Source organism: Chaetura pelagica, unplaced genomic scaffold, assembly GCF_000747805.2.
Source record: "Chaetura pelagica isolate M959 unplaced genomic scaffold, ChaPel_1.0 scaffold221, whole genome shotgun sequence".
Lineage (NCBI taxonomy): Eukaryota > Metazoa > Chordata > Aves > Apodiformes > Apodidae > Chaetura > Chaetura pelagica.
This window is the reverse complement of record NW_009952533.1, coordinates 10,880,131-10,893,390: the sequence shown is the minus strand read 5'-3', so window position 1 is coordinate 10,893,390 and position 13,260 is coordinate 10,880,131. Positions and strand designations below refer to the sequence as shown.

The following is a 13,260-nucleotide window of genomic DNA, read 5'->3' as shown; positions in this document are numbered from 1 at the left end:
TGCTGTCAAGTAAGTTATTAGAAAAAACAAAGTATGCAACACTAAACTCTCCTGAGACAAAAGATAAAGTAGCATGGGAAGATCTTGAATAAATAACAAATAACAGAAGTATATATTATTGATAAATAGTGGGGGGCTTTGCTGAACTGGTGGCTAGTTTTTTTAGATAAAATTTAGGTTTGTGATTGTTTGGATTATAGAAGTTAAGGAGTCTTAGATCTAGCTGAACTTTCCTTCCAGCAGTGGGAAAAAAAAAAAGTGTCATTTTCCTCTTCATCTTTACCTTGCTTTGCCTTGGTTTAGGGGAACTAGTGAACTAGTGAAATGAGATTTTGAAGGTGGACCTGAGAGTTGTTTAAAAGTTCTGGAAGCAGGGCATAACCAGAATAGAAGTGAGGTCTCCTACTTGGATGTAGGTTAATTGGGTTAAAAAAGTAAGTATGTAGTGTAGCTAAAGCCTGCAAATATATTTAAGGTGTCATTTTTCCCATTAATTTTTCAAAATACATGTTGCAATAACAACTTTGGTACTGAACACAGAAATGAGTAAAGGTAGCTGTGTATCACAGATTTGTTACAGCTATAGTTGCTTGCGTAGGTAATGCATATACGTATTGTGGGTCAGTGTGCTTTCTGGGAAGTAGATACTGTAAGTTTTGCTGAAATAAATGAAAATATTTTTATTTGTTTAGTATCTCTTAAGGACTTGAATTAAAACTTTTTAGTAGTTTTGGAAACGGAGGAAGCAATAGGGAGAGAGAGAAGAGGGAAAGCTAGCTGGAAATAGGCTCAAGATGTCAAGATTTCTTCTTCAGAAAAGTAATAACTTGACCAAAAGTAGCAGCTTTGCCTAATCATGTTTTAGAAAACAAACTCAAATTTCAAGAAAGAAGTTGTTAGCCTGGTCAACTTAGAGTTGCTTTTGACATCTGGACTGTGGTACAGTTCAGGAAGAAAGTATTTCTAAAATAATAATTTCCCCCCCATGCTCTCTTTAGCAATACCCTAAAATAAAATATTTTATAGATCCATTGTGGCAGATCAGATTACTTTGAGTAATTTGTAATAATTCTCACTTTTTTTGTTTTAAAATTAGTATAGGAAGACTTCTTTTTCTACACAGAAGGAGGAAGATATTCCATTGCTAGAGACTCAAGTTTCAACTAAAACAACTTGAACAAATAATGTGTTTCAGGTCATGCGTTAGAATAGTGCACTACTCCTACAGTACTGTAATTTATATTTGATTGGTGGAGAAAATAGTATGTTAAAAAGTGAATGTTGGCAACACAACCTGTCAAGAACATTTCTTCTAATCTTCATTCTTTGCTCCTGTCTGACTTCTTAACTATAATTTCTAGTATCTTCTTAACCTGTCAAATCAGCTTTTGACTTAAATGTATCTTAAAAGATACATTTAAGAGAATCTTAAGATCTTAAGAGAAAATATTCGTACTGACTAATTGCCACTTTGTGTACCATGTACATGGAATTTTTGGATGAGATCCAAATGGATGAGCTTAGTATGTAAAATAGTAGTAAAATGCATATTCATGTATTTAATAAAATGTACAGTTCTGTTTTGTCCATGGAAAATGTTTAAGATAAAATGGTTAAAAAAATATTTCTGTCAGTTGCAGCTTCTATGTTGGGAAAATTGTGAGAGCAAAGCTTACAGATAAATAAACACTTCTGTGATAGAGATAAATCTAAATCCTAAATAGAAAGGTAGGGATAAACTAAATTGAATGACAGTGTAATAAAAACTTCAGTTAGTCTAGTGAGATATTCTTTCAATACCTAGCTATTTATTTAGGCAAATTAGTTTTATCAGTACTTAAATTTGTTTTTTATATCTAGAATTTTAAAAATATATACCTGAAACAAATAATAGTTTTTTTTTTCTCAGCTTATCTGTAGGAATGCCTTATCATTAATCACATTGTGTAGCTGTTCTCATGTGCCTTTCAAACTGAGTGAATAGCATCCAGAGGAAAAGTTCTCTGGTGAATTTTAGGTATCATTTGGGAGGTGCCCAAGATTTTGTTTTTGTTACGTGCTTCTCTCTGCTTTGTGGGATTGTATTTTTTTTTAATATACAAACTTCTTGAAAGTTTATCTTTGTAGATTGTTGAACATACTGAAGGTGCTGAAGTGATGTGAAAGTTTGCCTATAACTAAAGATTTTCAGCTCTCTCAAATTTAGTAATGCTTTGGGTGTTATGCTGTTGCTGCTTTATCTGCTTCTTGTACAATTACATGAATGCAAGTAGCATAGATAACTCTAATTACAGGTGAATGAAATTAGCCTAGGAAATAATACAAGTGTTAACTATAAAGATTAAACTTTAAGCATTTTCACTTATTTTACTAGAATTAATCTTTAAAATTCTGAATACTTCTAGTAAACCTTCAATTTTCTGTCCTCAGGATCAGTCTAGGACTTTTTTTACTCTGGTATTTCCCTCCCCCAACCCCTCCCTTTCTTTTGGCCAGGAGTAACAGGTACACTGAAGAAAAACTTGCTTTCAGTTGAAGTGATCTCCAATGTGAAATTGTTTTTTATTAAAAAGAGAGTATGCAATATATATTTATAGTATAACTTTAGGATGTGAGCAATTAATTTGGCTTCTTTTCTGTGAAACCGTTCATAACATGAAATTTTAAATTTACTTTCAACTCTGTTCTTTTAGGTAACTTTTGAAATGCACAAGGAGAGTCTTTCTCAAATGTATAGGGAGTACCAAGGGAAAGGAGGTGAAGGGAGTGGAATACATTCTTCAGTACCAATTAGAACAATCTCTGGAGTTAGCAACGAAGCTGAAATCAAGGGGAAGCAAGAGTGTTTGGAGTTAAAAGAAGATGCTACTGCCCCTTCCCGTGTTGATGGTGGTGTGGAGTGCAGCACTGAAAAAAAAGAGACAAACACCTCAACAGATGATGACCAACAAACTCATTTAGTGTCTAATCATAGGGAGGAGTTAAAGGGGGTGGAGAGGGAAACTGCACAGAACTTAAAAGCAATGTCTTGTGTGGAATTTTCTCCAGAACCAGGAGAAATAAATCCCAATGTTTCAGAAATTAGTACTGGAATAGCTGAAGCAATTGAAGAATCATTGAGCAAAGCTGATGAGCTTGTGGAGGAATCAGTAGCTGTCACTGCTGCTTCTTTAACAGTGCAAACTACTCTGGAAGAAAAAACTCCTGAGAGTCCGGATAGAGTGGAAAAATCAACAGTAGAGGTGGAAGATGAAGACGATTTTGTTGATTTGAAAGAGGAAAGTGGTATGTCTTTACCATCAGAAGAGTTTGTAGAAACAAAAAAGGAATGTATCTCTGATGAAAGTGAAGTGACAAAGCAGGAAGAAGCAGTAGAGGAGCAGCCTGAATCTGTGCTTTTACAATCCAAAGATATTGAAGGTGTGGATGGGGAAAAAGAAGAACTGACTTCTTTACCAGAAGCAGTGAGTTCTGCAGTTCAAGAAATAGCGACTCAATCAGATTCAAAAGGGAAAAAGAAGCTGGTGAAAGGAAGGATTCTTTCTAGTGAGACCAAAGCAGCTGAAGAAAATGCAAATGCACGTGTGCCAGCACCTGCTGGAACCTCTGATAAAAGAATCGCCAAGCTTGATGTTTCTAGTGTTGCATCAGATACGGAAAGACTGGAACTGAAGGCTAACACATGTCTAGAAGCACCTGTGCCCCCCAGATCCATACCTGAGGTAAGTTCTTCCCATCCTTCATCTGTTTAGCTTTAAAGTGTACTCTTACACATTTGGGGAATTTTAATGTGTATGGATTTTGTGAGTTACCTAAAGGATTCTTTCAACCCTTAATTAGAATAACCATAATTCTTACGGGTTTGTACACTTAGAAGTCTCTAAGATTTTATTCTTTGTACATCTGCTGATGGAGAGTCAGTGGCTAGATGGACACTTCTGTGTTGGTACTTCTGTTCTTAAGTTTGAAGAATTGAAACAAACATATTCTGAGAGGGTTTTATGTAGAATTTCTTCTGCTTCTTAACTCAACCTCCCTTTTCAGTCTGGTCTTTTATAATCTCAACTCATAACTATTGAGAAGTGAACAGAAAAAGACAACACTGTTTCTTTCGTATCCTGATAGAACTTGTGAATTTTTTTTTTCTACAGTAGCTACTCTTCAGGAGGTACACACAACAAAATTTTGTGTATATGAAACAAAGTTTTACAGCATTGTCATTCCATCATGCCGGCCTTACATTTTTCATGGAAGTGTAATTTAAAACTGGGCTTCTGTTGCATGCTGCAGTGCTTCACCCCTCTAGTCTTTAGTTTCTAACTCAGCTGTTCATGGTTAAATAGTCATGTATCTTCTGCAGAGATACCTGCTAATGGATGCTCTTCATTCTGCACCATTCTTCCTTAAAGGAGGAAAACCACTGTCTACAGCAACATACTCTCCCCCTGTGGTAAGGCTGTGTTGCTGCTTGTGTATGGTGAGACTGACAAGTGCAACTGTAGACTAGCTTGTAGGTTTGGTATATCTGCTAAATAGTATTTGTGTAATAGTTTTAGCTTTATTTGTTACTATATACAAAGTCTAAACTTGTTGAATATCTAAAATCTCAAGTCGATTAAATGCATTTCAGTGTATGCCGTGTAAGGTAATAACCAGAATATGGGTTGTTCTTTTGTTTTTGTCTGTAAACTGTGATTTCAGACCTCAAGGCAGCAAGATTCTTCAGGACAAGAGCTAGCTGCTACATCAGATGAGCAGAGAAGAGAATCTAGGTCAGCTGTGTTCCGTATTCCTGAGTTTAAGTGGTCACTGATGCATCAGCGCTTGCTCACAGATTTACTCTTTTCCATAGAAACAGATATACAGATGTGGAGAAGGTAAATTTCTATGCTTTATATGGAATGATCTAGACTGGCATTTCAGTTATAATCAGCTGCACCAGAATCAGTCTTTGACATTGATTGTTGCATGTCTGGTATTTTACTCATTATTGAGTAGCTTACTTATTTTGTGGCCTATACCCAAATATTGTCAGATTATTTTTAATGCTCTTTACAGACATAAATGTGTATTGGTTGAGGGCCTGCACATGTATTTGACTAAAATCCTGACTACGTTTAAGTCAATGGCAGTCTTGCTATTGATTTTGTCCCTCTTTTTTTTGACAGCCATTCCACAAAAACTGTGATGGACTTTGTGAATAGCAGTGACAATGTCATATTTGTGCACAACACAATTCACCTCATCTCACAAGTGATGGACAACATGATCATGGCTTGTGGTGGTATATTGCCGTTGCTTTCTGCTGCCACATCCGCTACTGTAAGAAATTTAATTTTTATTTGAAAATGTGTCTCTTGTGGGAGGATGTCTTTCTTTATGCAGTGTATTAAGTAGTATATCTGTCCTTTTGTGAAAGAGGAATGTGTGGGATATTTCCACAAGCATCTCTTTCCTCCCTTTGCTACCTCCATGCTTTCCCTGCCCTCTTGGCCCGAACACATAAAAAGAAGTTACCATGCTTCATTGTCCCACAGTGGTCTGGAATGGGATTAAATCCTAAAACTAATGATTGTTTCTAAAATGTGACCAGTTGTTACTTTTGGATGTAACTGAAAATGGACTTCCAGCATACCTTTTTCTTCATTTAAGTTGTAGGCCTATCACCTTTGTGAAGAAGTAAATGTTGCTTTCAATTTTTCTGTGTAGCATGAATTGGAGAATATTGAGCCAACTCAAGGGCTTTCAGTAGAAGCATCTTTAACATTTATCCAGAGATTAATCAACCTTGTGGATGTGCTAATTTTTGCAAGCTCTCTTGGTTTCACTGAAATTGAGTCTGAGAAAAACATGTCATCTGGAGGAATTCTACGACAATGTCTTCGTCTGGGTAAGTGAATAAAATCATTTAATGAGCATAGGTGCTTGCTGTTACTAGTTAGCTGAGAATATAGCAGCTTTAAGAAAAAGAAATATTATACTACATACAAAAACATGAAACTTTGCAATATGTAGAAAAGAGGTTTAATCTTGAGGTCAACAGTTGGAGGTATGGTGAAAACTAGAGATGTAAATTTCTAGAGTAGGGTTCAAATTGGGCAGCAGTCATATCCAGCGTTACAGTATTGCATCAGATTGGATTGAAAGAAGCTGGTTGTTACTTAAAAAAGTATTGGCTATTCTGGAAGTAAGAACATACAAGATCATAACTGGGTTCAGTTAGTTAACAGAGGAAGAGAGTTTTCATGCTAGTTGCATGCTGTAAAACTTTCTGTAATGAAAAGTTTAATTTGCATGAGTGCCAGAGCAGCTCAGAGCCTCAACAGTAACTAGCCTTCCTCTCCCTTTCTAGGCAATTAAAACTTTGTGCAGGTAGAACAAGATTTATGGGATGGAAACAGGTATAGAGGTGGGGTAGTTCTTTTTTCCTTTGAAAATAATATTAGAAGCTGAAACAGGTCCATATGTGAAGTTAAATAAAAACAATAAAATTGTGTAACTTCAGAACATTTAGTCCAAGAGTAACAGCATTGTGAAGCAAATGCTGTCGTTTCACTGATCTATCACTTCTCTTTCTTCCTTGCTAGTCTGTGAAATATAGCTGTCCTCACTCTTCCCTCCCCATGATTATATGCATGGTGAAATTTCAATGAGGGATGCTAACTTAACTCACTTTGAAGTATCCATTAGATATAGCATATATGTTTTAATAGTTTAGTATACATTACTAGTTATAAATTGTTGAAGAATTTTGAGCATTGTTTTGTGACTATTTAAAATGTATGGAAGCAAAATACCATTTTACTGATGTGCTTAAACTTTTTAGTTTGTGATAAACAGAAATGTCTGGTACATCTCTGTAAGGGGTATAAACAATACTATTTCCCAGAGTAATTCTTAACATTTCCTTTTTCCTTGAAGTGTGTGCGGTAGCAGTAAGAAATTGTTTGGAGTGTCAGCAGCATGCACAGATGAAGCCTACTGGAGACATTGGGAAGATCCAAAAAACAGTGCCGGGCTTTATAGGAACAGGAAAATCCGCAGCAAAGGCAAGTGTAAGATCACATTCAGGAACACAGAGTCTGTACAAACATATAAGTTTATAAATTTAAAGCTGCACCACTGATACTTTAATAGAGCTGAAGGGCATAAACACCAGAAATCTTGAAGTAGATTTTCCATTATGTGAGTTTAACGTTACCATATTTAATCTTCTATAATGAAGTAAATCCGTCCCAAAAACTTGCCAGATTTTTTTTTCCTTAAAAGATGAAATGTTTATCTGATCTTTGTGCTCTAGTTATGACTCTATGGTGTATGGTGGGTGATTGTACACACTTAATGATTCTTGATAGAATGCTTTTAAAAACAGAATCTGAAGGTGTTATGTTTTGGTTTGGGTTTTTTTTTTTTAACAGAGTCCAGTGGACATTGTGACTGGTGGCATTTCTCCAATACGAGACCATGACAGACTTTTGCAAGATATGGATATTAACAGGCTTCGAGCTGTGGTGTTCAGAGATATAGTAAGTTACAAATAACGTTGTTTTCTTTGTAGCTAGATTTCTGCCTATATCTCTTTACTGAACACTTGCTATAGGTTATGCAGTTTGGCTAAACTGAATACTTTTCACATTAATTAGAAACTCATAAGACTCTGCAGGTTTTGTAGTATTTTGGATTGGAAAGAGGGAGACGTGAAAGTTGCTACCTGCTGTTCAGGTTTTTTTATGTCTTCCTAAGAGCTGACTGTCTGGAATTTTACCTATTCTATACTAAATGTTTTGTATTTAATACAGTTACATACTTTTTTGCATGTTGTACATAGACAAACTGTTTATGTATAATAAGTAAAGATATTTATGTATACTTTTAAAAAAATCAGTATCAGTTAATTAGAAATTAGAGGTAATTTCTAATTCCATTAGTTCCCCTCAGAGGAACCAATTTGTGTGCATGTACAGTAAATATGCATATGTTTTTTAGTCTTGAGTTGACTAAAAATATATTTGCCCTATGTCAGCTACTTTATAGCTGATATTGAGGAAATTGAGATTGATTGCTTAGGAAAAAAACCTCTGTAAGCAAATACAGTAGCTGTAATGGCTATAAGTCATTGGTGGCCACAAACTTAGACACCACAACTTATTTTACAATAGTTGGACTATTTAGCAAGTATAATGATTTACAGTGAGCTTTGTTCTATCCAGAAAAGTGAAAGATCTTTGGTTTTTATCCTTACAGCAATTGCTGATTTAAAACATGCATCTCTGAACCCCTACTTCAGTATCAGTGTGCAAAAGAGTAACAGGAAGTGAATCTTCCATAGTGGTGGCAACTAAAATAATCCTAATGTTGCAAATCTTCGAAATCAAGCACATTTTGTGTACTAATTTTTTCTTTAAAAAAACCTCAATATACACACACAACCTCTCCTTTTTGCCTGTCTAATTCACCATTTTTCCTGTTTCACAAATAAATACAAAGCAATCCATTAACTCTGCTTTATGTCTACTGTGTTGAGCTGTAGAGGAAAAGCAGACTTCAGAAGGGAAATTAGTTTTTATCTGAGCTGCTTATACTTGCATTGAAATATTTTGTTTGATTTGTAGGCAGTTTTTTACATTGTGTTCAGCACATAGAATTCTGATTGGCGTGATTTGAAACTGTACAGGAGGAACTCAGATGGGTTCCACCTAACCACCAGTAGTAGTACTTCCAGTAGTAAGTGAACTTCATTCTAAGGAGTTCTGCGAACATAGTAGAAAAAATAAGAAAGCAGTAGTGATAATTCATTGGATCACAACCTTAGTAAGTACTGTTGGAAGCTGTCTTGCACAAATTCATTTAGCAAGAAAATTCCTTCTTATCCTTACCATTGCAGGGAACTGTCAGTCTTGCACTGTGCTTGTCTGATACTAAGCTGTTTTAGCTTACGGTTTCTTAATCATTCTATGAAAGTTAGGGATCACAGGTTGTTTCTTAAGCATAAGAGACAGTATCCAGCTATGTTACTTAGTTCCTAATTGAGAACTTCTCATGAACTTCTCCCAGTATAGCTTCTTAAAGCTTTCATGGAATGTGGGGCTTCAATGGGCATGGCAATCATAATAAAATGAGCTTTATATTTTAACTTACTCTCTTTCAACTGCTCAGAGGGGAAAACTGAATACTGCCGGAGTCCTTTTAAATCACAGAATGGTTTGGGTTGGAAGGGATATTAAAGATCATCTAGTTCCAACCCCCCTGCATGGGCTGGGACACCTTCCACTAGACATGGTTACTCAGAGCCCCATCCAACCTGGCCTTTAATGCTTCCAGGATGGGGCATCCACAGCTTCCCTGGGCAACCTGTTTCCATGTCTTACCACCCCCACAGTGAAGAGTTTCTTCCAACATCTAACCTTGCTCTACCCTCTTCCAGTTTAAAACCATTCCCCCTCATCCTCTCACTACTTTAGCCCTTGTAAAAAAGTCTCTCCCCAGCTTTCCTGTAGGCCTCCTTCAGGTACTGGAAAGCTGCTGTAAGGTTGCCCCAGAGCCTTCTCTTCTTTGGACTGAGCAACCCTGACTCTCTCCTCCAGTCTTCACAGGAGAGGTGCTCCAGCCCTCTGATCATCTTCATGGTCCTCAAGAAAACCCCACAGACACCCTTTCTCTTCCTGGTTGCCCAGTGATGATTCAAATATTCAGTTCCCCTGTGATCGTGATGTGTACAAAGCTTTTTTTCCATTTGAGAGCCAAAGAGGACAGGCTTAGGCTAAATCATAATGTCCAGTCAGATCTGGGATGTGACTATTTGTTTCACTAGGAGTGGCTGAGTACTCTGGAGAGGTACTTGGCACGGTTGGTATTAAAACTTGTTTTTAAGCTTGTCTTAAAATCTCTTCATAAATGTACAGCTTTAATGCAAATGCATATTTGCCATTTCTTGTTTAAATTGTACATAATACACTACATTCATCTGGACAATCTGATGGTGGAATAAAACCTTAAGACTAGTTCTGAGATTTGTTCCACTTCTTTAATTAATATGTAGTAGTTTATAAATGCTTTTAAGTTTTGTCGAGCATGCTTTCTTGGTTGTACTTCACAGCAAATGCTGTGAATATCTTGGCACATTTGAGGAGATGTCATAGGAGACACTTGTAAATAAGTAAAGGGGCTTAGTCCCTGCACTAATTGGAAGTATGTAGTCAAAACACACAACCTTAGTCAAAGTTGTCATATTTATAAATGAAAAATGAAAGGATTAGTGCCACTTGAATACAGTTGCTGTACTCCCTAGCTTTATAGGTGAGACAAACTGTGACTAGAGAATATTGTTCTTCCATTGTTGACATATCATCTTACTCTCGGTCTGTTTATGGCAGCGCTGGGCGTACTTTACAGAAAAAATAAACATGCTGCTGAAATTGTAATGGAAAAATCTGTGTGTGTGTCCTTTTTTTTTTTTTTTTTTTTTTTTTGCAGGAGGACAGTAAACAGGCTCAGTTTTTGGCATTGGCTGTTGTATATTTTATTTCTGTGCTCATGGTTTCAAAATACAGAGATATACTGGAGCCCCAGAATGAAAGACGACCACCAAACCATAGCCAGTCTTTCAAGGAATCAGAGAATGAAAATAGTGAAACTCCTGCTACAGGTGAACTGCTAATTGCTTGGCCACATGAAAGATTGTGGTTTATGCATCTTAAAATTCTTAGAAGTACATGTGAAATGATGTAGAAATATGCACATTGTAACTGCTGAAATAAACTTTATAGTAGTCAGTTTGCCTCAGTGTTTGTGTATATCTTTTTCTGATCTGAGAAGAGCCTAATCTGTAAGTCAGTTTTGCTGTGTCAAGGTGGTTAATCTCTCTGAAGTAGCTAAGTACTTATGAACACTTGTTGCAGAAACATTACTGTTTTGTATAAGGTTAAGTATGCGTGAGCATAGACTGGCAGCTTTTTGCTTCCACTGTAAGATTTTTCTCCTGTTCTTCTTTAGGGCAGTCAATTGATTTTCATTCTTTGATTGCTGATTCATTATCTGCTATTTTCTTGTTGCAGTTTTTGGATGTTATAACTTTTCAGGCTTCTCAGAATTCAGAAGAAATGTTTTCTGTTCTAAGATTTCTTATAACCACCTATAGGTAATATTAATCTTTAAGTAGGGAAGAGGAAATGCTTACAGCTGTATTATTTCACTTGTCACCTATTGTTACTTCTTTATGAGCAATGTGGTGAATGCAATTTTGTTAATAATAGACTAAAAATATATTTTCTGGTTTTGGTATGAACAGATGTGGAAAATCCATCTGCTGCTGTCTGTGCTTTGGCCTCCACTGAAGATTCAAAAAGTACAGCATCTGTACAAAGAAGAGATTCTGGTCTGGGGGAGGAACCCACTTCAGGGCAAGCAAACAATTCTGATGGTGTTGCTGAAGCAGGACCTCTGAACATCAGTGCAGGTCCAGATGCAGTCAGTGAAGTACTGTGCACGCTCTCATTAGAAGTAAATAAGTCTCAGGAGGGCAGAAGTGAGACAGGAACCGAGGATAGTAAGCCTGTAACTTCTGTGCCAGTTGCAAAAAATGTCAATGTAAAGGACATCTTGAGAAGCTTGGTAAGCACACCAGGTGATGGGAGTGCAGTGGATTCTGCTCTTCTGCCGCCAACCTTCCTTGGAGTTCTTGGCGAGGGAGCTGCTGAGCAGTCTGTACAGTTCCATTCCTTTGACAGGTAATGTAACTTCTAAAGTATTTGAGCTGTTTAATTTTGCTTAAGATATCTATAAGAACAGAAAAATTTACACTTCACCAGATCTCATGTATAGTGTTATCTTGTACTTAATGTAATCAAGATTCTTTGATTTACAAGCAGAACCTTTGACTACAAAGTCCACCGACATCTCATAGGTTCACCATGAAGGTACACTCTGCAATTCATAGGATGCTATTTTGAAATGAAAAATGGCTGGTGACTGGATTGTACTTGAAGGTCTTGAAGCCAGCACCTCTTTATAAGAGGCAACTCTCCTATCTCTATATGTGTTACAGCTCAGAAGCAATATGGTACAAGGGTCAACGAATTGCCTAGAAATGACTGCAAGAGTAAAATAAAAGATTAAGGGTGTAAGTTGTTTTTTTCTTTCCTGTTCTCCTATTCCTAACTGCAGCATTTGCAGATGGGTGCTCCTGTAATGTCAATGTTTAGTTAGTTTTAAAGGACTCAGGAAATAAAGTGGACCTAAAATAACAAAGTAATGATGTGTAGATTACCTGTATCTAGTTTCTGTTTTTGTGGGCCTGCAAAAGAATGATGGTTTAATAATAGCTACAAATTGATCAAAATCAATGGAGCAGTCATCTAGATGTCCTTCTACCTATAGAATATTCCTATATTCCATTACCAAAATACATCTATGTTCTGTGTTCTGCCTTCTGGTGCTGAAGGCCTAGTTTATATCTTTCAGGTTTAATTCGGTAGGTAGATCCTTATGCTGTTAGGTTTGCTTTGTTGTTATAATAGCTTTAAAATTTTTGTTTTGTTTTACTACATTTCTTAATATGTGCTGTGGTGAGTTTAAAATGGAGCATTCTTGCTTTGTCTCTGTTTCTTCTCATTTTATATTGAAGTCCCTCTTTCCTGATAGTAATTTTGGTGTCCCCTACATTTTGGTCTCATTATCTCCTTATCTTTTCCGAAGTATAGAAGACCACATTGTCTTTCACTGTGCTTACTGACTTCTACATCTCCAGGATTCCCAAAAACAACAAAGAAAAGAAAGAATTAAAGAGAGAATCTAATAACACTTGCATTCTTGGCTCTAGAAAAGCCTTATTCATATCCAGAAATCTTGCAGTCGATCTGCCAGGGGATCTCCATAACAGGATCTGATCCTCTGCTTATTCGTGAACTTCCTATGGCTCTGATGTCTTTGCAGTGTATGTCTGCCTTACTTAAACTAGCAAACTTGGATGACCCAAAGAAGGAGTTTAACTGTGCTTGGGGGTAAGGATGCAGCTGTCACAGCATGTCTTCTCAGCTCAGATTGCAGTATCACCACCACTGAAACGGTGGTGGTTGTCTGACTAGATTAGACACAGTGTTTGCTAGCATTTTGTCACCTTGCTCTTGTCTCAAAGTAAATACTGTGTTCTGCTTGTGATGCTAAACAGAAAGACTTGTTTTGGGAACAGTAGGAAGATGGAGGCAGAGGGGGAAAACTGGAACAAGAGAGGCAATGAATTAGAAGTTGTCATGCCTCTTTCCC

General features: G+C 36.6%; 1 protein-coding gene across 1 annotated transcript in view; it reads left to right on the top strand.

The window, feature by feature from the left end:
• The window catches only part of LRBA (LPS-responsive vesicle trafficking, beach and anchor containing), a 408,793-nt gene that overhangs the window by 77,523 nt on the left and 318,010 nt on the right, over nt 1-13,260 (top strand). The window contains exons 22-29 of the mRNA XM_010009006.1: nt 2,694-3,722; nt 4,702-4,877; nt 5,169-5,322; nt 5,710-5,890; nt 6,922-7,049; nt 7,419-7,526; nt 10,474-10,645; nt 11,288-11,726. Coding sequence (XP_010007308.1) covers nt 2,694-3,722; nt 4,702-4,877; nt 5,169-5,322; nt 5,710-5,890; nt 6,922-7,049; nt 7,419-7,526; nt 10,474-10,645; nt 11,288-11,726 — 2,387 coding nt within the window. The remainder of the gene's footprint in view (nt 1-2,693; nt 3,723-4,701; nt 4,878-5,168; nt 5,323-5,709; nt 5,891-6,921; nt 7,050-7,418; nt 7,527-10,473; nt 10,646-11,287; nt 11,727-13,260) is intronic.